The 26,308-nt window shown below is 44.2% G+C and overlaps 1 protein-coding gene across 1 annotated transcript; it reads right to left on the reverse strand.

Moving 5' to 3' along the window:
• Positions 1-728: 728 nt before the first annotated feature.
• Positions 729-25,867, reverse strand: RMDN3 (regulator of microtubule dynamics 3). Its single transcript, XM_043987888.1, has 13 exons — positions 25,700-25,867; positions 25,310-25,503; positions 21,999-22,191; positions 21,268-21,411; positions 12,119-12,386; positions 10,516-10,618; positions 7,406-7,466; positions 4,824-4,899; positions 4,660-4,737; positions 4,358-4,456; positions 4,077-4,130; positions 2,047-2,127; positions 729-1,600 (listed from the first exon to the last, which is right to left on the reverse strand). Exons 2-13 carry the CDS (start codon positions 25,494-25,496, stop codon positions 1,547-1,549), a joined length of 1,398 nt encoding a protein of 465 aa, XP_043843823.1. The 5' UTR covers positions 25,497-25,503; positions 25,700-25,867; the 3' UTR covers positions 729-1,546.
• Positions 25,868-26,308: the final 441 nt, after the last annotated feature.

Below are 26,308 nucleotides of genomic sequence, written 5' to 3' on the forward strand. Positions count from 1 at the left end.
AGGAGGACCTGAGTTCAAATTTGGTCTCAGACACTTAAACATTTACTAGCTGTGTGACTTTGGTCAAGTCACTTAACCCACACTGCCCCACCAAAAAGAAAGATAAGGCAAGTGAGGCTTAGAAAGGTGGTGATGATCCCATCCCAGGTCCTGCAGCCAGTAAGGAGCATGATCTTAATGCATTTTCAGTTTATCTGACCAAAAACCCAGCATTTCCTCCCTCCACCACCCCACCTAGACCAGGACTTGTGGGGTATAATGAAAAGGAACACTGCTTCTGTGCTCAGGTTCCTTTGACTAATGTGTTCCAGGATTGCCCTCAACTCTTTCAGAAAAACTGACTTGGGCCAGGACCCTCTCCCTTCACAAACAGCTGAAACTGCACGTGGACAGACAGATGCCCAGCTTTTTTCATTTTTCAAGGCTGAGGCCTCAGCATTCTTGTCAGAGCTCTGGCTTTTTCATAAGAAGGCTCCAGTGTCTGTGTTTTACTATGTCGGTGCCTTGACCTTACTTACCCAATGCCCCACGTGCCCAGTGGAGAATGGACTTAGAAATGCCAAATGGTATTAGAATTGAAGACATGCAATTCTTCTACTGGCTGCAAATAATCTTTGCCCTGCTGTCTCACAACTTAGTGCATCAAGGGAGAAGTGTGCCTATTCAGTGCCTACAGGGAAGACCAAGTCTACAAAGCACACATGGAAAATAGACAATGACAAAATGAGCTTGATCTCACTGCCATTTGAGCTGGTTTATTTCAATTTTGTACCACAATACAGACCAGGCAGCTATAAATACCATAGCTTTATTAGTGCCCTAAACAAGATAATTCCTCACTTTAAAAAAGGTGTCATGGCTCAGGCAGGGAAGAAACGGCCAGATGCCACCACAAGCCTGAGCCCACATCAGGGGAAAGATGAAGGGAATGTCTAGTCTTCTCATACCCCTTCCTCTTACCCTGACCAAGCAGGGTGGGGATCCTAGGGGTATTATTTACAGTGAAGCTGGGACTGGTCAGTGAAAAGGATGAAAAGAGAGAGTGCTATACTTTGTTCCCAAGGCTTTATAAAGTGCATTTACCTCCCTATCAGCTAAAAAGTAGTGCCACTATTCTCCCACTTCCCCAGCTGGCAGGTGGTTTTCAGTGCCACTGCCCTGACCAGGCCTGTGCTTATAGTCACAGGTACTTCCTTCTGCCACCACTGCCTCAACCACAGAATTCATAGTTTAAAAAAAAAAAAGCCCATAAAACCAGAAGCTTTGATCTGATGAAAAATCATCACACCTTTCCTTTTCTGGTTTCAGGGTAGAGAGAAGACTGGGAGTGAATGAACCATGGTGTGGCAGTAGGCAAACACAGATATGGCAAGGTGGCAGCTCAGGAGAGGCTTCCAGGCAGCCAGCTCTTTCCCCAGCCTTAACGTTGCTCAGCCTCCACTCAAAGGAGGAATTGTTGTCCAAGCAGGGGCACAAGAGGGGACTCCCTCTCTCCTGCTACTGTACGTGGTGTTGCCCTTCTGGTGATGAAGGCCAAGGAATGTGCTTATTCTCCCAATGCTACCCTCAGCTCCTCCAGGTCCTGGTGGCAGACAACATCCTAAAGTGAATGGGAGGGAGGGGGGAAAGGGTCAAAAGGGAGAGGAACAGAATAAGTCAGACTAGAGGCTTGTCCCGTCCCTAACTCTCACAAACCATGTTTTTGTGATTTCTTAGCACTCATCATTGCTTTATAGGTCAGCCTAAGGATGACTGTTAAATAGGTTATCTTCCCCGTATACTAATGGAGCCCAAGGAGGAAGCTGCTTGGGAAAATAGAGCACTGTAAAGGAACACATTCGTTCAAGGTCCTAATATCAGGCCAATAATCACACCATGGTCAGAAGCCAGGAGAGTGCGCTAGGCCTGACGTCTGTGTTCCTGGGAGCTCAGGACAGTTTCCCAGTCCCACTCTGAACAGATGAAGCTCAGGAGACATGAGGAACTTTGGGTGAAAGGAATGGACAGAGCTGTGAGATACCAGAAAAAAAGAAGATGGATAGCTACCTCATTGGTGACATCTGGCAGCTCCAGGGCCAACTTCATCCACTGCCCAGCTTCAGAGTTGTTCCCTAGCTCCTTGTAGCACTAGAAAGAAGACACAGTAGTGACCATCAGTAAGAGATGTTTAGTCTTTTTCAGTCACGTCTGATACTTCATGACCCCATTTGGGATTTTCTTGACAAAGATACTAGAGTGGCTTGCCATTTCCTTCTCCAGCTCATTTTATAAATGAGGAAACTGAGGCAAATAGGTTAAGTAGCTTGCCCAGAGTCACACAGCTAGGAAGTGTTTAAGGCCAGATTTAAACTCCGGAAAATGAATCTTCCTGACTCTGGGCCCAGCCTCTATCCACTCCACAACCTAGCTGCCCTAAGGGATATTAGGAAGTAGGGAAAAGGACAGACACCACTAACTCAAGTTGAAAGTTCAATTTAACATATTCATTTAGTATGTACAGAACAATACACTAAGTGTTAGGGATAAGATAAATAAAACAATCTTGTATATCCTCAGAAATGATAACTGCAGAGAAGAGGAGGGGGGAGTGTGTTGTAATACAAAATGGAGGATATTATTTTTCAACTTTTTAATTTTATTAAATATTAACAATCATTTTTTAAACTTTTTGAATTCTAAATTCAAGGATATTAATAATAGCTAGCCTTTATTTGAAGCTTGAAGGTTTGCAAAGTGCTGTTCACATAATTTAATTTCACTTGATATTAAGTGCATAAGAAAAGTACAAAATGATGGTGGAGAGCCACAGTTGTCATATTAACTCTCCTTTAAACAACTGCACTCCTCAGTTACTTCCTGCCACATATATATGATGGGCACGTGATTCAGATGCAGGCTATCAAACTACACCTACCCTTTGACCCAGCAGTAGGATTCCTGGGCACATACTGGTCAAAGACAGGAACAGAGGTCTAATATACATGAAAATATTCATAGGACAGCACTAATGGTGGTAAGCAAAAAAAATGGAAACAAAATAGGTGCCTACTGATTGGGGACCAGCTAAAAAAACAAGCAAACCTGGAATATAAAAATTGAGAACCCTGATGTACTACGATTTTCAGTAATTTCTGTCCTTCCATATCTTCCCTTACCTTACTCCCAGATTTGCTTCTTGTCCTCCCTAAAACTTCTAGTTCCTCCCTCCCCTCCTTGTCCACAAATTCTACTCTGGCCTCATTTCTCCACTTTGCTAATCCTTAAAATAATATAACAAAGAGAGTTCTAGCTCTGGAGGCACAGGACTTGGATTGGATTTCCAACTCCGTCATAAAGGAAATCAGAGATTAGGAAGCATAGAGGCAAGGAGGGAGTAGTCTAGGCATGGGGCACAGCTAGTGCAAAGGGAAAGGATCAGGAGATGGAAGGAGGTGTGTGCAAAAAAGAGCTTGGCTGCATCTGGATTGCAGTATGCATCAAGAGGAGAAAAGTGTGTGAGACTGACAAGGCAGGAAGGGACCAGGTGCTGCGCTCTAAATGCCAAATCAAAGAATTTTCATTTGGTCTTAGAGGTAAAAGGAAGCATGGGAGCCACTGGACCTCACCCAAGCATCTTGACCTGCCTTGGTCAAAAATGGAATGAGGACCACTGGAACTGCTAATCCATTTGGGCCAGATAATCTCTAAGCCTATGATTTTATAGGCATAAAAGATTACTGAGCAGTACAGAATATGACAAGGAATTCGGAGACATGGAAAGATTAGTTAAGAACGGATCCAGTAAAATAAGCAGAACCAAAAGAACATAGATGACAACAATGGAATGAAAAGATCACTGATAAGAAGCCAAATTCTGAGTAACTGGAACGGCCGATGGTCCTAGAGAAGTGAAAATGACACCTACTGATCTAATGGCAAAGAGGCAGGCTACTATTAAGACAGGAAATTGCCCACATCGTCAGTGGGTGTTGTGCTTCACTTTTTCTAGTTATAAGGAAAGGTTCCCCCAAAATAGTATAATGTAAAGACAAAAGACATCAAATATATTTTTAAACACAAAATGGTCATTGTGTTACCTTGGAAATGTATACTCTTCCAGCTTTAGAAAACCCAGGGCTTAGTTCTTCTACCTTAAGAAGGGAAACAACTGGGTCAATAACTAGGTCAATATGGCCCTCCAGAAGACAGCTTTAAGCCAAACCTCTATTATGAGTCCCTGGCTTCAAAGAGGAAGCCTTTGGATCCCTTCCCAGCCCCCCTTGGAAGACACCAGATGAGAACAAGGCCATGTGTTTCCCAAGTTGGGATGGAATCTTCCACACCCACTGATGGCCTTCTTGTTCCCTCCCTGTGATACCTTCAGAAAGCTCTGCAGAGCGTCATGGACAGTTGCACTGGGAGGACTCTCAAACAGGGCCCCAGCAGTCTTCTTTTCTAGCCAAGTCAGATGAGACACCTGCCACCAAAACAACAGGGAGAGGATCGCCAGAACTCAGCCCACTGCCACCCGAGACAAGCCCACATATCCTCTGATGATGATTATCCCAATCGAGCACATAATCAACGCCTTTTCGTTCATCAGTGTTTACTGCCATTCTACAGACTCATGGCCCAGATAAAGGCTTCATAAGAGACTGAAAGCCCTAGGAAAGGGCTCACCTGGTAGCACCATCTTCCAAGGAGGAAGTGAGACTTGGGATTCTCTGGCTGGAGGGCAAGAGCTCTGTCTATGTGATCCTGGTGAGGAGAAAAAGCAGTTACAAAGCAGATTGTGGCCTCATTGGGTGTGATTTCCAGAGGGGGAGAGAAAAGTTATTTCTCACCTTGAAGATGTAACCGCTCTGGATGCGCCTCTGAATGCCTTCATGCTCAGCCAGCTGACCACACAACACTGCGTACCTGCCAAGGAGGCAACAACAGTGAGCTCCGGATCTGAAGGCCAAGTTCACATCAAAAGGCTACATCTCCATGCAAGAGGCCCAGGGCATTTCTCTATACCCTGCCCTTCCACTGGCTCTCTGAGGACCTCCACAGCTCTTCCCCCTCTGCCCCAAATTAGGCTTTTTATCCTATACTCTGCCTTTAGCTTCCATCTCTCCAAGGCAGGATAAGAGAAGGTATGTTGGCGAAAAGCCAGGACCCCCTCAAAAAGTCACTCAATTGTTATATACCCTTTGATTCAGCAGTTACCACTACTTGGTATAAATGCTAAAGGGCCTGAGACAGAGGGAAAGGAACCATACAAAAATATGTACACGAGTACTTTCTGTTGTAGCAAAGAACTAGAAACACAATGGGTGTCATCAATTGGGAAATGGGTGAATAAACTATATAATATGAACAATAGTAGAACATTGTTTTGCCATGAGAAATTACAGAGACAGTTTCTGAGAAACCCTAGAAGACTTCTATGAACTGATGCAGAGTGAAGGGAACAGAACCAGGAGGGCCAATGACATATGGGCCAAAATCCTGAAAAAGAAAATATTTGAAAGACTCAACAACTCATCAGTGAAGTGCTGTTATGACTCCAGCATGCTTCCCACCTCTTAGGAGAGAGGTGACAACTGCAGGTGCAGAGTGAGACATACATCTTCAGATCTGAACAGTTCAACACTACCTTGTTTTGACCTGACTGTACACATTTTTTACAAGGAAGAGGTTTTTATGGGAGGGCATCAAGGCCAGGGACAATAGTCGTGATATAGAAAAAGGAAACAAAAGAGCCTTTATGAAACCATTTTAAAAAATATACAGTAGATAGAATTAAATTCAGAAGAAGACACAGACATGCAGGGCAGGGTTGGCACTACTGTAGATCATGGTAAATTTAACATTAGGTGCTAGGTGCTAAGCTTAATGCTACCCTAGGACTTTTTGGACACCCTTTAAATAGATTCAGTTTTATCTGCAATCCTCTTTGTCTTACCCGTGTATATGGAAATATTTGTTGACTCTTTCTTGACTCATGAAGAAAACTATGCCAAGATATACATATACGTATACATATATACATATACATATATATCAAAGGTGTGTGTACATGCATATATATATATATAAACATAAGTATGTACGTGTATACATGTGTATACACATATGTGACAGACAGATGGGTAACTAGATGGATGAATAGATAGAATTTCTAAGAAATACTTAGGATATCAGCAGGGTCTCAAGTCAGTACCAATCCAAACATGGGTCTCAGAAACGACCCATGGAGGGAACAGCCAAAAATGTCATAAGAGCTCAGGAAAAGGGACAAGATTTTAAGACAAGTTCCACCAAAGGGCATGGAACGATCTTAAGAGTAAGCATCAGGAAAAGTCTTATTTGAAGATGGTGCCTGAACTGAGATTTGAAGGAAACTTGGGGTTCTCAGAGGCAGCAGTAGGGATGACTGCTCTCCAGGCATGGAGGGCATACAGCTTGTGCAGAAGCAAAGAGATGATGGGTCAGTGCATTTATGTGTGAGGACCAGGAAGAAGGCCAGTTTGACTGGAGCAAAGAGACTAATAAATATTTACAATCATCAGTACTTCTTGGGAGCAGCTGTGCAAAAAAAAAAAAAAAAAAGGGCAGGTAGGCCAAAGGGCCTAGGAACAGAACCAGGTGGACATGAAGCTCACCGAGAACTGGTGAAACCTCGTCCTCTGTCCCCTTTCCCTGGGCTGATGATAGGAAAAGCAAGAAAGAAAAACAGAGGAGAGCAACATTTTTACTGAAACTAAGAATTCTGGCCCTGGACTCCCAAGATAGCGAGTTTCTCACTAAGCTCTGCCCCAGGACAGCTACGAGGGCTTTACCTCATGAGGTCACAGATAAGGTGGATTTTTTTAATGCCAATAAAAGAATCTATCCCACTAACCATCAGACTTGGCAGTTCTGCTCACTGTGCACCAAGTTCATGGACAGATTTCCCCAGGCAAGCTAAGCAAAAGCCAAAGTCCATCAGTCACTACTGCACACTGGATTCAAGGTGTCAGACTGTAGCTTAGCCAAACAGCTTTAGACACTAGCCACATTTCTGCCCACTTCAACCCATGCTCCCCCTGCCAACCCCAAGACAACTCATTTTTCTGAGCCTCGTTTATCATGTCAAGTTTCTCCAATTCATCTCCAGGGTTGCCTCAGTCAGAACAAACATGTGCACACACAAAATCCAGGCACTATCCTGCACAAACAGCCTCCTGGCTTTACAAGGGGCCAAACAGGAAGCCAAACCAGAGCTCTCCTAAAACCTACAGGCACAGATGACTCTGGTCACTGCCAAGAAAAAAAACAGAGAAGTCCCCAAATGCTTCTGGTCATGGTGCAGTGAAAGCTGGCTGAGTCAAGGCCCCAGTGCCTCCTCCTAAACCCAGGGTTGCTTCCTCCCCCCAGAGCCCCACAGGATGCCACTTACCACTGGTGAGACTCAGCGCTCTCATCCCCTTTCTCCAAGGCAGCCTCTGCTTCTTCTTTTCCTAAAAGATAAAAGGTGGTACCAGAAGTTAGCAGTATTTTGAAAAGGATTCTTTCCTACCCAAAGCCCACCAGGATTCTCTTCAAAAAGAGCAGGGGATGAGGGCAGCTAGGTGGCGCAGTGGATAAAGCGCCAGTCCTGGATTCAGGAGTACTGAGTTCAAATCCAGCCTCAGACACTTGACACTTACTAGCTGTGTGACCCTGGGCAAGTCACTTAACCCTCATTGCCCTGCAAAAAAACAAACAAATAACAACAACCAAAAAAAAAAAAGAGAGAAGGGGAGGGAAAGATGCCTGTTCTCATCCTCACTTTTCAATACTCAATTGGAGCCAGTTTAGAAGTGGCAGGTCATACATAAATCTGTGCTCCCAAAGAAGGTGTAAGACATCTGTACTCCTTGGTCTTCTCCTGACCCCTAACATTTATCTATGGTCCCAACTTCTCTCGTACCACCCTCCTCAAGAGACTCAATTGAGAAAACACCTGTGAAGTGCTGGGCAAACTTGAATTCGCTATGTAAATGTTGGCTATTAGTAGAGTTAAAAGAGGAGATAAATCCCAATGATTTTTAAATAGTGAGAGGTTTGGAGATTGTTTCTGAAGACAAAAGGTTAAGTATATTGATTAATTAGAACCCTCAGGTGGGTAAAATTGGGATTTGTCAATAGAAAGTCTCTTCAAGATGAGAAAGAAGCAAAGTATTTTTTTTAACTTTCAGGGTTATTGCAATTTTAATCTGAGGGCAATATAAATTCAGCCCAACTTCCCTATGCCACTTACAGTACCATTCAAGAAGAATTAATGTTTAAAATGTTGACCCTGAGCCCTATAAGAACTTAAATTATCCAAGACAGATACCAAGAAGCCATTCTCTTGCCACTATATAAGCGCAGGCCTGCCTAAAGGCAAGCTAACATAATGTGTCCTCTAAGGTTCCTTTTAGACCCAGGACTTGGAGCAACCTCACAAATGGCTGATACTGAAAGGGATCACCCCACAAAGAGGAACCTAGAAGCCAGATTCTTCTTTTTTTTTTTTTTTTGCAGGGCAATGAGGGTTAAGTGACTTGCCCAGGGTCACACAGCTAGTATCAAGTGTCTGAGGCCGGCTTTGAACTCAGGTACTCCTGAATCCAGGGCCAGTGCTTTACCACTGCGCCATCTAGCTGCCCCAAAGCCAGATTCTTAATGTGGAAGTGCTCACTGCTCCCAAGGGCAAAGGTTTTTGTGATAAGACTTGGTTGGATGCATCATGGGAACACTGGGTCAGTAGCAGAGAATCACAGACTTCATGGGGTGAAATAGGTGAAGAGGTCACCTAATCCACATTAAATGTGAATCGCTTCACAACATCCTCAGCAGGTGGTCATCTGGCTTTCACTTGAAGACCCAAACCTTCTCTTCCCAACTCCCACCCCACTCAGGACAAGAGAAACGAATTCACTCATTTAAAGCAACCAGTTCTATCTTGAGACAAGTATAACTGCTAGAATGTTTTTCTTTATATTATATTGAGCCAAAAATCTTCCTATAGAGGGAGGGAGCTCATTATTCCCAGTGCTGCCTCCTGGCAAGTCTACTAGTTCCTGGATCGAAGCAGCAGAGTGGATAATGCTGGACTTGGAGTCAGGAAAACCCAAGTTCAAATCCTGCTTCAGACACTAATTGTGTAACACTGGGCAAGTCACTTAACGTTCCTCATCCTCCGTTTCCTCCTCTGTAAAAAGAAGGTTGTACTTGATGGTCTCTAAGGTCCTTTTACAACTCTGTGATCCCATAACACTCTCGGTAGACACCGAAAAGGTTCCATGAGTGTGCAGGGTCTAAGAGGTGGCTAGGAGAGAGTCACTTCCTTCCCTCCGCTGTAATAATGGGATAATACTTGTACTAACTACTTTACCTCATGAAGTTGTGAGGAGAGCATTTTATAAACTATAAAGTGAATTCAAAAGAAATATTTATTAAACAGCTACTTTGGGTACTGACCAAACTGACAGTTTAGATAAGGGTCAGCCCCGTCTTCCTGAAGGTCAAAGTCCATTGAAAAGCTATAACTGACACGTGTCAGATAACTATAATATAGATATCCATATCAGAAACCTAAATTACATTAGTGACCAATTTCTCTTGTATCACATGAGTCAGTGGGGAGGAGAGATACAAAAACATAAGGGGGGTGGGGCAGGGAATCAGGGACAGTTTCATTAGAAGAGGAACTTTGGAAGGGATTCAGCAGGAGACATACGAAGGTGAAAAAGGCAGTGTAGGGGCAGCTAGGTGGCGCAGTAGATAGAGCACCGGCCCTGGAGTCAGGAGTACCTGAGTTCAAATCCGGCCTCAGACACTTAACACTTACTAGCTATGTGACCCTGGGCAAGTCACTTAACCCCAATTGCCTCACCAAAAAAAAAAAAAAAAGAAAGAAAGAGGCAGTGGAATGAGGGAGAAAGCACTAAATGTGGATTCAGAGGACCTGGGTCCAGATGCTAGCTCTGCAGCTCCTGCTAGTCTCTTCATTTGTAAAAGGAGGGGCTGGATAAGGCCTGTTCCAGCTCTAAGCCTATGACTGCAAATGAGCCAGATTTGTTTCTAGAATCGTCTTCCAGAAATGTCTACCCCTTGGGTACCATGTCCAGACCCTGAAGATACCTACTCTCTAATTACCACAAAGCAGGTCTCTCACCACCTGCACCTCAGGTGGAGAAGCCAAGGTCCACAATGGCCAAGTGGCCTGCCTAAAGCTAGTAGCCGGGACAACTCCCTCCCAGCCTAGGGCTGCCCTTTGAGTGCTAACCATGCTGTGCCACAGTTCAGTCCTTTAGGCCAGTGCATTCTAACAGAAAGCACATTGGATTGGGGATCATAAGAACTGGACCAAATTCTGGCTGTGCTACCTACTCTATCTGTGACCCTGAGCAAATGACATCTTCTCTGGGCTTTGTTTTCCTTGTGTGCAAGATAAGGGCATTAGACCGGAAGATTCTTCTAGCTCTAGCCACCATCCAAGGTCAGCCGTCTTTTCCCTGCAATAGCCAAGCGAGTGCTCACCACTTTGGGCGTATGACTTCTTCTCATTCGTCTCCTCGGAGAGGTCACACATGTCACTGTAGGCCCGGGCCAGGCGCCACAGAAAGTCTTGTCGACTTCCATACTGTGGATGGAACAAAAGAGTTGAAAGCAGTTCTCACCCTGCATCCTGGATATCAGCGATGACTTCCTCTAGCCACCATGAGATGCTTGTGTTGGGGGGAACGAGGAGGGCCACAGAGCTCCCAGGAATGTGTCCCAACAACCCTTACCCGATGGGGCAATGCTCAACAGGTGAATGGTGGAAGTGACACTTAAGGAGATGTATTTAGGACCCTCAGATGAGGTAATTTCCTTCTGATCGCTAGAAAAGGGAGTCAAACCCAGGCACTCGCGATGAAATGGAAGAACCCTTCATCTAAGCATTTTGCTAACAATCCCAAAAGGTCAAATCTCAAACTGTCTATTCCATTCCTCCACACCAAAACAGAAGCTGTCTTTCCAAACTTGTAATGCTGCATGGTGTCCAAAGGCCTAGACAATGTACATGGGGAGATGGGAAATGAAGGCAGAGAATGGCCTACAGAGGTCCAGGACTCCTGTGTCCCAGGCCTAAGCCAGGAACAGGGAAACCTAGACCACTATGAGCAGGACTTAAGAAGGGCTGCACCACGGGGCAGCCAGGTGGCACAGTGGATAAAGCACCGGCCCTGGATTCAGGAGGACCTGAGTTCAAATCCGGCCTCAGACACTTGACACTTACTACCTGTGTGACCCTGGGTAAGTCACTTAACCCTCACTGCCCTGCAGCAAAAAAAAAAAAAAAAAAAAAAAAGAGGGCTGCACCAGGGTGGAACTGTATCCTGGTCTCCTTTTGGAGGGTTTTGGTTTGGTCTCTACTTGGAACAGGTGGAGAAAAGGAGTCAGAATGCCCTCTCTAGCTCAGATTGCAGTCCTCCTTCAGATGGGGCAAAAAAGCTGGAGCTCTGGGCAGAGCACCAAGGGGAAAGGAAGCATGCCAGGTTCTTTGACAATTTTTTCCACCTGCTGAAAGGCAGAAACTTTTCATTTACTTTTCCTCTCTTGCCCGTTTTCAGTTTGTTTGGTTTTTTTAAGAGTTGCTTCCTTAGGCACCAAGTATCTGCCAGACTTGGAGATGTGAGAATCCTCTCTTCTTGCAGGAGGCTAAGGTGAAGAGGGACAGGCAGGCTCTGAGAGAAGGAAACACTAGCCTCCTATGTGTCCCCACCTCTTCTACCCCACCCCAACCACAGCAAGCACTCAGCCTACTTGGATGTGGATTTTCTACTGTGACTCACAGCTGAGGTGGGGGATACTGCGCTTTAAGAGCAGGCCCTGGGGGGCAGCTAGGTGGCGCAGTGGATAGAGCACCAGCCCTGGAGTCAGGAGGACCTGAGTTCAAATCCGGTCTCAGACACTTATCACTTACTGGCTATGTGACCCTGGGCAAGTCACTTAACCCCAATTGCCTCACCAAAAAAAAAAAAGAAAAGAAAAGAAGAGCAGGCTCTGGGAGCCCTCGCCTGCTTTCTGAACTACCTGTGGCCAGTGGCCCCTACTCAGTGTGGGGCAGCAGTCAGGATGGAGGTGGGGAGGGCATTACCGCCAGCTTGTTGTTGAGGAGCCGCTGAAAGCCTTCCTGCTTGCTCTGCCTATCGCCTTGGTGCAGCTCGTCCGCCTGCCGCAGCAACAGGAGCAGCTCCTCTCCACCCGCAGAGTCCGCCGGCAGGAGAGAATCCCCGTCACCGGTCAGGTCCTGAGAGTCCCTTCGTCCCGTTTTCACAGTTTCACAGCTCACTTCATCTTCATCCTCCTCACTCTCCTTTTCAGTCTCCCAGTCATAGTCAGACTCTGCGTTGGCTGTTGTGTACCTTGGGTAGAAAGCACATTGGACAACATCCCTCAGACAGACATCCCATAGACTAAGGGAGCCTCTGATTCTCCCCCAACCAAAAGGGGCAGCCAATGCACCCATGTCTAAGCCCACCAAAGAGTCAGTCAATAAGCACTTCAGTGCCCATCATGTGTCAGGCACTGTGCCAAACATGGGCAAAAAACAATCTGTTCTCTGAAGAAGCTCACAGTCTCATGGGAGAGACAACATGCAAACAAGTTATATACAGGACAAACTGGGGCTAGTTTCAGAAGGAAGGCGTGAAGATTAAGGAAGACTGGGAAAGGACCTCCTGCAAAAAGTAGCACTTTAGCGGAGATCTGAAGAAAGCCAGGAGGCAGAGAGGAAGAGGAAGAGTGTTTCAGGAATGGGGGGGAGGGAAGGGGAAAGAGGACAGCCAATAAAAAGGCCCAGAATCAGGAGATGGAATGTCAAGTGCAAGGAACAACAAGGAGGCCAACTTCACTGGACTTTGGAGAAGAGTAAAGGCATGACAAGACTGAAAAGGCAGGAAGGGCTTTGAGAGCCAGACGGGAGATTCTCCGTTCCAGGGGCTCCTGGGAATTGCTGTGGTTTACAGAACAGTGGGCGGATGTGGTGAGACCCATGCTTCAGGAGGCTTGAACAGCTGAGTGGAAGCTGGACTGTGCACCAGGGTGGTGGCAGTGTCAGAGGAGAGAAGAAGAGTACTTTGAGAGATGTACAAATCACAGGATATAGGAAACAACCCACAGGCAGTCCACTCTCCTCAATGGTGCTAACACCTCATCCAGCAGATCAGAGGCAGATATGCCTCTAAAATTAATGCCTTGGTGGACAAGGGGATAGTTGAGTAAAGGGCCAGGAGAAAATGCACCTCCCGATGGAGGTGAGAAGCCACACAAATGTAGTATAACGCATTATACAAATGCTACTAACTCTTACCCTGTGAGACCTCTCCCACATGTATAGTTAGTAGGTCTCTTCAATTGTTTCCATAGTTGTCGATCCATAAGCTAGAGACATTCAGCCCTAGATTCTAGTCACTAAGACAACATGATTTCTGCTTAGCTCAGGAATTGCAACTTCCTAATGACAAAATGGCCCCACCCAGCTGGGTGCATTTATATGCATATAAATTCATGTTTCCCCATGTGCTGGGGGAATGGAGTCACAGCTATTAACAGAATCTCAACAACTCTGACCCAGGAGTTGACTTTCTCAAATTCAGGAAGTCATGAAATGCTACAGTCCATTAGGGCCCCTGCTTGCTTTGAAAACACGGGCTCCTGGGACACAAAATATCCAAGGAAAACAAGAATTCAGGAAAACGAGGTCAAGAAAGGCCTTAAGGTCTTAACAATGCCAGAGACCTAAGAATATTCAGTTCCTTTCAAAGCTAGAATTGAGAGCACAGACCAGCTTGTTACACATGAGTAAAAGCAGTTCAAGAAATCCATAATCCATTTCTTTCAACAGAAATACTAAGGTTTTGAAAAGAGGGATTTTATAGTTTTATTGAACAGCAAAGTGCTAACCCCAGTCTCCAAGTGGACCAAGAATAGTACTATTGTTCTTGGAAGAGTCCTATATCACTGATACCACAGACCACTGTCACTGTCTCTTTTGTTTGTTTTTTTTGTTTTTGGTGGGGCAATGAGCGTTAAGTGACTTGCCCAGGGTCACACAGCTAGTAAGTGTCAAGTGTCTGAGGCCGGATTTGAACTCAGGTCCTCCTGAATCCAGGGCCGGTGCTCTATCCACTGCACCACCTAGCTGCCCCTCATTGTCTCTCACTACTCACTCGGCACCCTCTTAAGTCCTTTATGATACCTCTTGGGCCCTTGATTCAATGTACATGAAGGTTATATACAACAGGTCCTCCTTCACTCCCCCTTATGTCTACCCTCTTCTTCAGGTTTCTGTGACTACCTGGGAAATAAAGGGACCTGCTTTGGGACAAAGCAGCTTAATCTGGAGTGTCTAGTCATGTCAGAGCCATGAAAATTAAAATTCTTTCTAGACATAGTGCCCTGTCTCTATAAGTTGCTTTACTTGTGATAAAAACTCCTAAAATTTATGTTCTGAGGGCTGAAGAACCCTCAGCAACAGAAAAGAGTTCATTTAACAGATAATTATTAAGAATCTACTAGGGGCAGCGAGGTGGCGCAGTGGATAGAGCACAGGCCCTGGATTCAGGAGGACCCGAGTTCAAATCCAGCCTCAGACACTTTACACTTACTAGCTGTGTGACCCTGGGCAAGTCACTTAACCCCAACTGCCTCACTTAAAAAAAAAAAAAGATTCTACTACATTGAGAGGCAGCTAGGTGGCGCAGTGGATAAAGCACTGGCCCTGGATTCAGGAGGACCTGAGTTCAAATCCAACCTCAGAAACTTACTATCTGCTTGGCCCCTGGGCAAGTTACTTAACCCTGATTGCTGCCCCCCCCCCAAAAAAAAGAATATGACCTTACTGTCTACCATGAAAGAAGTTACCTCTGTCATATCTTACTGTTCATTCCTGGAACCCATGAAAGAGATCTGTTTTGAAAGATTAGAACCAAGACAATCCAAATAAATCCTCTCGATTCCCTTACAGGAAAATGATGTGTATGATCTTTCCTTGGTTCTCATTATTCAAAGTCATTCATGAGTCTGTGGTCTATTCAAAAAAAGGAGCTGCTCACCAGAGCCTCCCTTTCTGCCCATGTACACTGACTGTGGTGAAAGTACTCCCTGACCACTGACCTGGATATCAGGCCCAAAAATCAAACCACATGGCTTCAAATGACCAATTTATTCCATAAGCCAAAGACTCAGCCATCTTGCTGATGATTCAAACTAATCCCAAGATAGCCACATCTTCCCTCAATAGAGGGACTACTGCCAATCTATTCCCTGGGGGTAAATTTACTACCACAGAATTACCTGAACAGCTACCAAGGGATAGGTCACTGTAAATGTATACTTGGCCTTTGGTCATATCTTTCCTATAATTCTAATTTGTAAACCACATTTGGCTTTTATTGACTTTAGAATATGCAAGTATTTGTAAAGCTTTTTACAATCATAATTAGATGTTCCAAGTTCCATTTTCTGAACTCTTGGCAAAGCTATGCCCTTTTGGCACTGTTACAACTGTCAACAAAATGCACAACGTGGGCTCTCTGACTCTGCTAGTCCAAGCTTCATATTACTCATGACAGTATGTTTGTTGGAACCAGCCCTCTGATCCAACTTTGTGACACTAACATTTGTGATACTGGAAGAAAAGGACTTTGTTCCTCAATAGCCAGTCAGGATACTCTGCTAACTCGGCCTCCCTGGAACAGATAACCTTTGACTATAGTTCTCAAATGGCTCAATTCTAGAGCTTGTCTTCTAATTTCTATCCCTGAGTTTTCCCTCCCATCATATTCTATCTCATTAAGCCTCCTTTCCCATTAAAACATTTAAGTACCCTAAGAAAAGTTTGGAAATTACAACCGTACATTACTACTGTCCACCAGAGTGTTTATATATTGACATAAAATTAATAATGGTATTTGTATACTATTTTGTAGTTTATAAAGTACTTAACATATTTTATCCCATTGGCACAACAACCCTGTGAATAGGTAGTATGATTCCATTTTTCAGATGTGGAAATGGAGGCAAAGAAAAGTTAAGTGACTTGCCTAACGCTAGACATGTAACACAGTAACAGTGCCATAATTCAAACCTAGGAATGACAATTCTAGATCCATAGCTCTTTTTTTTTTTTTTTGGTGAGGCAATTGGGGTTAAGTGACTTGCCCAGGGTCTCACAGCTAGTGTTAAGTGTCTGAGGCTGAATTTGAACTCAGGTCCTCCTGAATCCAGGGCCGGTGCTCTATCCACTGTGCCACCTAGCTGCCCCCATAGCTCTTTTTACTATACTGGCTGTGCTGAGAAGAAAAGAGTTTTCTAGCATGAGCATCTTCTGGTCCAGAAGTATTAAGCAGGCGCAGCTAGGTGGCGTAATGGATAAGGCACCAGCCCTGGATTCAGGAGGACCCGAGTTCAAATGTGGCCTCAGAAACTTGACACTTACTAGCTGTGTGACCCTGGGCAAGTCACTTAACCTTCATTGCCCCGCCAAAAAAAAAAGAAGTATTAAGCAAACTACCAGAGCAACAAGGGCAACCACTCTAAACCTTCAACTCACAGTCACAAGTATAGCTTGGTCAATCAGTGAAAACAGCACTGCATCTATATCACAAAAAGATCAAAGACAGAGGAAGAGGACCCACATAACAAAAATCTTTCTAGCAACGTTTTTGTGTTGACAAAGAATTGACAACTGAGAAGGTACCCTTCAATTGAGGAACAGCTGAACAACTTATGGTATATGTATGTAATAGATTACCATTGTGCTATGAGAGATGATAAAGGGGCTGGTATTAGAGGAAGACTTGTATAAATTGATGAAGAGTGAAGTGAGCAGAACTAGAAGAATGATTTATACGGTAACAAAAGTATCGTAGAAACAACTATGAAAGATTTACAGAAACTCTGATCAACACAATGACCAACCACAATTTCAGAAGACTGATGATACAATCCATATCCTATTACAAAGAAGATAGACTGGGAGTAGATTGAGGCACTTTTTTTTTTGGATGTGGTTGAGATGGGAATTTGTTTTGCTCAATGAAACTTGATGAATTTGTCTTGCTTTCTCATTGGGGCTGGGATGGGAGAAAGGGCAGAACTTTATGAAAATAAAGTAAAATTTAATTTTAAGGGGGAAGCTAGATGGCTCAGTGGATAAGCACCGGCCCTGGATTCAGGAACACCTGAGTTCAAATCTGGCCTCAGACACTTACTATCTGTGTGACCCTGGGCAAGTCACTTAACCCCAATTGCCTCACCAAAAAAAAAAAATTTTAATTTAAAAAAAAGATTTAAGGAGATGACCAATCAAGATTTTAGAAGAACAATGGGGGCAGCTAGGTGGTGCAGTGGATAGAGTATCAGCCCTGGATTCAGAAGGACCTGAGTTCAAATCCAGGCTCAGACACTTGACACTTACTAGCTGTGTGACCCTGGGCAAGTCACTTAACCCCAACTGCCTCACCAAAAAAACAAAAGAACAATGGAGCATACTTCTCAATTCTTGACAGAACTAAGAACTAGAGGCTCAGAATTAAATACACGTTTTTGCATTATGATCAGTGTAAGAATCTTTTGCTTAACTACTGCGTATTTGTTTCAAGTGCTTTTTTCTTTCTTTTTTTAAGTTGGAGGGAGATGAAGAGAAAAAATACTTGTTAACTGAAAAAAAGGTAAAATTAATTTTTTAGAAAATGAGCAGAACCATGTAATTTAGGAAGATAAAATTCTAAATATTGGAGGGAAAGGGGCAGCTAGGTGGCGCAGTGGATAAAGCACCAGCCCTGGATTCAGGAGGACCTAAGTTCAAATCCAGCCTCAGACACTAGACACTTACTAGCTATGTGACCCTGGGCAAGTCACTTAACCCTCATTGCCCCACAAAAACAAACAAACTAAATATTGGAAGGGAAAAAGTGAGCAGAACCAAGAGAACAATACACACAATCGCATTGTAAATGAAAACAACCACCTTCTTTAAAGACTTAAGAACTCAATGCAATGACCAACTAAGATTACAAAAGATACATAATGAATTCTGCCATCCACCTCCTGGACTAAAGGTATAGAGTTAGGGATACATTTCATTAGACTGAGCTCCCTGAGGACAGGAGCTGCCTTTTGTCCTTCTTTGTATCCCCAGCATTTAGCACAGTGTCTGCCATTTAGCAGGTGCTAACTAACATGTATGGACAGCCAAAGCAGGAAGTTTTGGGTGTTTTGGGTTTTTTTCCTTGCTTGACTGCATATATTGATTATAAGTGTTCTATTTTTCTTCTTTTTTCAATTTATGTGGGATTGAGGGAGGGTAATGAGATAGAGAGAGAAATTGGGTATAGAGTAGTCCAAAAGAAAGAAAAACAGGGGGACAGCAAGGTGGCGCAGTGAATCAAGCACTGGCCCTGGATTCAGTGGGACCTGAATTCAAATCCGACCTCAGACACTTGACACTTACTAGCTTTGTAACCCTGGGCAAGTCACTTAACCCTCACTGCCCGCAAAAAAAAAAAAAAACAAAGAAAAACAGAGCAACTGAAACATTTTTTTAAAAATACATAGAAGAGAACAGGTCAGAAAGAATCACAAATAGGACAGCTTTAAAAGTTACATGTTGAATTTTATATATATATATATATATATATATATATAAATATACACACATAAATATATATGTATGTATATATGTATATTTATATATTTATTTTTTTGCAGGGCAATGAAGGTTAAGTGACTTCCCCAGGGTCACACAACTAGTAAGTGTCAAGTGTCTGAGGCCATATTTAAACTCGGGTCCTCCTGAATCCAGGGCCAGTGCTTTATCCACTGTGCCACCTAGCTGCCCCCAAATTTATTATATATTTTAAAAGAAAAGCAAACTGTACATAAGAGATTTACAATCTCATGCACATTCTTCTTTTTCTATTCTACTATTCCTCTACTAAAGAGGAAATGCCTCTTTTACTTGGCATTTAAACTCAAACATTTAAAAAAATTTAAATGAAAAGGAATAAGCAAAAAATTCTGGAGTGACTAAAATGTTACAACAGTTTATGTATCAGAATTCATTTAAATGTAAATAGTTATAAAATAAGTATAACTGTGTGTAGTGATGTTTAATGTTAAATTCATAACATAATCTAATTTTGATCATTAAAAGCCCCAAAAGGGGCAGCTAGGTGGCATAGTGGATAGAGCACCAGCCCTGGAGTCAGGAGGACCCGAGTTCAAATCCGGTCTCAGACACTTGACACTTACTAATAACTGTGTGACCCTGTGCAAATCATTTAACCCCAATTGCCTCACGAAAAAAATAAAATGAAATGAAATAAAAGCCACAAAAGAAAAGGGACTACTCATCTCAAGACTAAATATAGGCCACTGGGACTGCTAGATTTCGTGGAAGCCAAAGACAGATTCTACCATGAACCACGTCATGTCAAAGAAAAGAGGACACAGAATTCAGACCTGACCCTTGGGACTGAATTATCTACATCCTCATCCTCAATTTAAGGTTTAAAAACCTTTAAGGTTTTTAATGACACAAAGTTCAGGCCTGGCCTTTAGGATGAAAGCAACTACACCATCCTCACCCCCAGTTTAAGGTTTAAAAACACTTTAAGGTTTGCAAAGCACTTTCCATGTGATGTTATTTGATCCTCACAACAACCCTGTGAGATAGGTGTTATTATCCCCATTTTATAGATGAGGGAACAGAGGCTAAAAGAGGTTATGAGGCTTACTCCAGCTCACACAGTAAATGTCTGAGGCAGGATTTGAACTCAGGTCTTCCCAACTCTAAATCTTAAATTCTATCCACTACAACACCTAGCTGCACAAACCACTTTTGTGGTTTGCGCTTTTTTTTTTTTTTGAGCCTTAAATGAGTCAGGAGAAGGAGCTGAACAGAATAGAAGAGCCACTCTGCTAATTTCCCAGTGCTTTGTATTGGCTATAATTTGGTTCAGTGGAGCACAAAAACAGGCCCTGTTATTCCAAATTCCAAAGGAATAAGTTTCTGTCGCTTCTGCTGTTGTTCAATCATGTCCAACTCTCGTGACCCCATTTGGGGTTTTCTAGGCAAAGATACTGTAGTGGTTTGCCATTCCATTCTCCAGCTCATTTTACAGATGAGGAAACTGAGGCAAACAGGGTTAAATGACTTGCCCAGGGTCTCATGACCAATAGATATCTGAGGCAAAACTTGAACTCAGGTCTGCCTGACTCCAGGCAGGGAAGTTTCTGTCACTAGAAAGTGTTAAGGTAACATAGTAAAGTCTTCTAGGGGAAGAAGTTTCTACTCAGAGAGAAAGGGAAGCAAAAGTAGCCTGCAAAATTGCTGCACCATGATCGTGAAAATTATGAATTTAAAAAAAAAAAGAAAAAGAAAATCATGAATTCCATGATTGTGGAAATTATGAATGTGAAGAATTCATAGAAATTTGGAAAGATCTGTATGTGAGCTGAAACAGAATAAATGAAAAACACAAGGAGAAAAATTTAGACCATGACCACAATAATGTAAAGGAAAAACATTTAAAGACTTCAGAATTCAGATCAATTCAATGACCAATATGTCTGCCACCTCTAGGGAGAGGGGTGCAGAGTAAGGTCCAGGATATACTTTAACAAAAGGCCAATGTGTTATTTTGTGCGTTTGGGGTTTTTGTGGGGGGGGAGGAGAGCAATGAGGGTTAAGTGAGTTGCCCAGGGTCACACAGCTAGTAAGTGTCAAGTATCTGAGGCCTGATTTAAACACCAGTCCTCCTGAATCCAGGGCCAGTGCTTTATCCCTTGCACCACCTAGTTGCCCAGTGTTGATTTGTTTTGCATAATTAATTGTACTCTTTTGTTACTAAGGTGATTTTGAGGAGAGGGAGAGTGGGAAGAGGAGTCACTGAGAAGTGACAACAAAGCTTTTAAAAGAGTATGGAGGGGGGCAGCTAGGTGGCACAGTGTATAGAGCACCAGCCCTGGATTCAGAAGGACCTGAATTCAAATCCGGCCTCAGACACTTAACACTTACTAGCTGTGTAACCCTGGACAAATCACTTAACCCCCATTGACCCGCCCAAAAAAAAAAAAAAAAGAGTATCAATAAAACTTTCCCCTGAAAAAAAAGTAACCTGAGAAGCATTCTTTTCTTACATGATCCCTCAAAACCCTGGTTTGTATCAAAAATCACCAGCAGCCCACAGCTGGGCTGCCATGGGTTCTCCTAACTCTGTCCAGTAGCACATGACTCACCCTCCCTCGCTCTCTCCTTCGGTCAAAGGCGCTCCAGAGTTCGCACTGAAGTAGATGGAGCTGGAGCCAGTGGAGTCTCTTCTTTCCCTGCTGAATGGATACCTTCTCCTCCGACTCACTCTTTGGTTCTCTTCCATCTGAGACCTGGAAAGTAGGACCCATTCTGGAGGGTCAAACGAGATCCCACCCATATTTATCCTACTCATACTCCCACTCTTGGAGAATGAGCAAATAGCACAACCAACATACATTGACAGCTTGTCCCAAAGGCCCAAAAGCCCATGCCAGTAAGAAAATGTGTTCAACAGCTCCCTTCGCATTTCTAATGACTCAAAGCTTACAAGGGCTACCCCAAGCTTGATAGGTGGAGTGGGATTTTTGCCAAATGCCCTTTTGGGATTCAGTGTAAACACATCAACTGGTATGAAAGGAAAACTAACCTAGGTTCCCAAACACCCAACCAAGAGTGTCACCTTAATCCTGGATTAGAAATTCTTTGGGGGGAACAAAGGAAGGAAGGAAGGAAGGAAGGAAGGAAGGAAGGAAGGAAGGAAGGAAGGAAGGAAGGAAGGAAGGAAGGAAGGAAGGAAGGAAGGAAGGAAGGAAGGAAGGAAGGAAGGAAGGAAGGAAGGAAGGAAGAAAAAGAAAAAGAAAAAGAAAAAGAACATGGCCTAGCACAGGTAACAAAAGCCAGAGGAGCTGCAAAAGGGTCTCAGTCATCCAGTACTTACTTGACCTCCCCCACAATCTCCCCAGCAAGACCCCGAAGGCTATTCCTCAGTTCTTCCACCTCTTGCCGAAGCTCAGTGAGGCTGCTCAACACAAACTCCAGGCGATCCAACACCTCCTCTTGCTTCTCCTTTGGCATGCTGGGAATAGACACAGCATCACCAGCCTCTCCCGGTGCTGCCTGCAAGAGCATCACTAAAGCATGGGAGACAGAAGACAAAGTTCATAGTCTAGAATGAGACAAGGAGGCCTTCACATTTTCTTGCCCAAGTAAGACAGCTCTGCTCCAACAAATTGCTGGCCTTCACCAGAGTGAGCCTAACAACTGTCTTGTATCTAATAGCAGTGACATAAATTCGTGCTAGAATCGAGTTCTCTGATGATCTGACATGTGCTTTGCAAGAGAAAAATCTTTTCTCAGAGTACCAATAATCTGTCCTACACAACTCTAGTGTCACACCATCCCTGGTCCACTTTCACAAATAAAAGTCTAGTGAAACTAGCAAGAGGATGCCTTAGGGTACAAATTCTCACCACCACTTCACATAATGAGAACTAAACTTCTAAGCCAAGAATATCAAAAGCCCCCGTTCCTTTTCACCACAATAGAGGCCAAACAAGCCAAAGAGAAAAGTAGCAGCTACTGAATGAAAGAGGCACTGAAGATATCTCTTGCCAACCCTATGGGTTAAGATGCTATCACAGAGGGGCAGGTAGGTGGTATAGTGGATAAAGCACCAGCCCTGGATTCAAGAGGACCTGAGTTCAAATCTGGTCTCAGATACTTGACACTTACTAGCTGTGTGACCCTGGGCAGGTCACTTAACCCTCATTGCCCTACCCCCCCCCAAAATAAGATGCTATCACAGAATTCCCCCAAATTAACTTCTGGATTAAACAAAAGGTAGGTGCCAATTCCAAACTACTTATGAACTTGGATGAGTAAATGTATTGCCCTGACTGCTGAGATGCCAGATGCTAAAACAGGAAAGAAACCAGTATGGCAGACAAAATAGAGCTGGAAATAAACCCTCTGTGTTACTAGCAATCCAGGAAGCTTATAGGTTACACAACATGCTCAGCGATGCTCAGGAATGTTGGGCGACAAAGATACCTTGGCTGTCGGCCACTGTTCCCCAAACCACAGCACAAAAACAGTCCTCCTGATGGCCGACCACAGGCTGTTGTGAGTTCCAAAATCCTGTGCTAAGTCTAAGATTACCACCCTGTGATAATCTGCCACCAAATGTATTGCAAGACTATACTCTGAGAGCTTCTAATGTGTCTTTTTCCCACTTGATCCACCTAAAACAGTCCTGCTATTGATAACAAGGTCTGACACTTTTCCCAAGGAATGGGAGGTGGAAGTCCTCTGAAAATTTAACTGTTATACCAGAATCAAGAAGGTGACTTACTTGTACTTTATCCGCCCTGATGCTTTGCTAAGTGAATAGCGTTAACCTCTGGCTTGGAATGTAATACTCTCAAACCCCAGCAGAGGGAAGAATACCCCAATCCTTTGGATTTTACATAAACAAGGAAGGAAACTCGTAGCCCACAGGGAATGAATTTGCTGACAATGGAGAGCAAGCAATCTGGGGCAGAGTTCTATCACTCAAATGTCAGGGTTCCATTTACCAAAGTCAATCAGGGCAGAATATTACCTAAACTTCATGGGAAAAAAACAGGTAGAAAACTAGTCCTAATGTCTAAAAAGGAAAATTAACTCCCAGTGAAACCTTCATAAGGTGACTTACAAATCATCTTGACTAGTCCCAAACTTTTATAAGTAATAATTTTTAATGAGAAAACTGGGATCTAGAGAGAAGTAACATGTCAAAGACTATACAGCTAATGAGCTAAGATTTCAACACAAGTGTCCTATGACTACAAGGCCAGTGTTCTTTCCTTACTTCGCCACATTGCCTTTAATTTCTCTGTCTGCAAAGTGGACCAATTTATCAAACCTCAAAACAAGATCAGAGCTAAAATTAGCAAGAAAATAAATTGCTTAAAAAAACCCAACACTTTAATTCACCTTAAATAAAGAAGTAGTATTGTGTAGTAGAAAGAACAAATGAATACCAGTCCTGGACCAGTTCTGTCACTAACCTGGCTAAGAAAGTCACAACCTCTCTGGGCCTCAAGAGCCTCATGTGTAAAGAAAATTGGATTGGTGATCTCCAAAGTCTCTTCCAACACTAACATTCTCTGATAAATTAAATTAAATGATCAGGATTGTTTTAATACCTACAAAATCCACTTTTTCTTTTGCATTTTGCTGGGCTCCCTTTCTCCTCTAATATACACCCACAGAGCACCAATCTGGGACTTGAAACACCTTCATACTTATTGCCAAAACCAACAGTGAGAATTATGAAATCTTTTCAACACCTTCCTATTTTTTCAGGGTTATGAGAGAAAGAAGATAAAAGGTGAAGTCTTTCATCACCCCTTTCCACCTGAAGTCTAAGAAGGTGGGAGCCAACAATTGTACAACACTTTGAGGATGGGATTAAAAATCAGGAGATTAGCATCTGACACCACCTTTGCTATTTGACAGAGTGACCTCAGGTATGTTATGTTCAATCTAAAGCAATAAACATGTATTTAGGACCAATTGTGTCAACTTCTCCCCTTTCTTGGCCTCTTTGTTATTCTTGTGGAATGGGAATACATAAAGGAATCCCTTTCCTCTCCCTCATTTGTCAGGCACCAACAACTCAATAAACAGCAAAGCATTTCAAAGACATGAATTGAATAATTATGGCCACTTTTTAGTTTTTAGCTACGTTAAGACGAAAAATACTATCTCCAGAGAAATAACTGATGGAGTCAATGCTGATTAGAACATTATTTTTCCCTTTATTTTTTCTTGGTTTTTTTTCCCCCTTTGGCAACATGGTTAATATGGAAATGTTTTGCATGACTCCACATGTATAACATCACATTTCTTGCCTTCTTAATGGGCTGGAGGGAAAGGAGAGAATTCGGAATTCAATTTTTAAAAAATGAATGTTAAAAATAAATAAATTTTTAGGCATTAAAATAAAAGTAAATAAATAAAGCTACAAAAGCAGACTGAGTTCTCTGTTCTTGGGTCATTGAACGAATAAACTTTTCAAAACCTTTCCCAAGCAAGTCAAGCGTTCTGGCCCTCAAGTCCTTCCTCGGCCCCGAGGCTAGGAGCGGCTGGCTATGCCTGACCACAGGTGGCAGCTGGGGCATCTGGGCAGGTGGCCGGCTCCCTAAGGCCAAGCACTGCGGGGGGCGAAGTGCGGGCAGTGCCCGGGGTGGAGCGGGGAGCGCCTACCCTGACGGTGAGACTCCGGGGTGCGGGTGTAGCCCAGAGAGTTGGACGCGTTCCAGTTCCCGCCATGGCTCTGGGTCCGTTTCCTCCGGTGGATATAGAAGGCACAGAGGAGCCCGAGGCCCGCGGCGGCCCCGAGCACCAGCCCGAGCCCGGTGCGAGCGCCGCCCAGGACCCCCGGTCTAGACATGGTGCACCTGCAGGGCGAAGGCGAGGGCGGGTGAGGGGCGGCCCGCTACCCCCAGCCCCCAGCCCCGGGGCACCCCCCGAGTCCGCAGCCCAGCCCTGCCCGCTGCCTCCCGGGCGCCCACCCCGCAGCGGCCCCGGCCCCGGCCCATCCTCCGGAGCCCCCAGAGAGGACGGACGCAGAGCAGGCGCCCCTCGGACCCTTACCTGGCCTCCAGACACCATAGCACCGCCGCAATCACCCTCCAGCCAAGGTCCTGCGGGAACGATGTCACGGAGACGACTCACCGCCTCCCTCACGCTATCCGACCTACCTACTCATCCACCTGTCGGTGGCAGTGGCGGCGGCGACGGCAGCGGCGGTAACAACGGCGCAGAAGGATGACGTTTAGCAAGAAGCCCCGCCCCCGCCCCATCCCGGGGGCGTGGCCTGTAGGGAAATCCTGAGGGGAGGTGTAAGAGGAGCCCGGGGAGAGAAGCACGAGGAAGGGAAGGGAAGGGAAGGGAAGGGAAAGGGAGAAAATGGGGAGGGAGGGAGAAAAAGGAAATGAACAAGGTGGGGGAAGAAGCAAGGAGGGTGGGGTAGCCGGGAAGGGATGGAGCTCTGTTTTCTCTGGCCGATGCTTTTTTTTTAAAACATTAATTTTTTTTTAACATTTTGAGTTCCAAATTCTCTCCCTCCCTCCAGTCCCTCCCCCACCCATAGAGAAGGCAAGCAATATGATATAAATTATATGTGTAAAGACTTCTCTCCTTACATTTATTTCTCTTTTTTACCCAGTGCCTCCTCAAAAGTCTATTTTGGGGGCAGCTAGG

The sequence above is a fragment of the Dromiciops gliroides genome, chromosome 2 (assembly GCF_019393635.1).
Source record: "Dromiciops gliroides isolate mDroGli1 chromosome 2, mDroGli1.pri, whole genome shotgun sequence".
NCBI lineage: Eukaryota > Metazoa > Chordata > Mammalia > Microbiotheria > Microbiotheriidae > Dromiciops > Dromiciops gliroides.

Coding starts and splice junctions, on each gene's coding strand:
- RMDN3 (XM_043987888.1), bottom strand. CDS start 25,496: ATGTCTAGACCGGGGGTCCTGGGCGGCGCTCGCACCGGGCTCGGGCTG. Junction 21,412..21,998: donor GAGATTGTGGGGGAGGTCAA/GTAAGTACTGGA, acceptor CCTACTTTCCAG/GTCTCAGATGGAAGAGAACC. Junction 4,900..7,405: donor AGCGCTGAGTCTCACCAGTG/GTAAGTGGCATC, acceptor CCTCCTTGGCAG/GTACGCAGTGTTGTGTGGTC.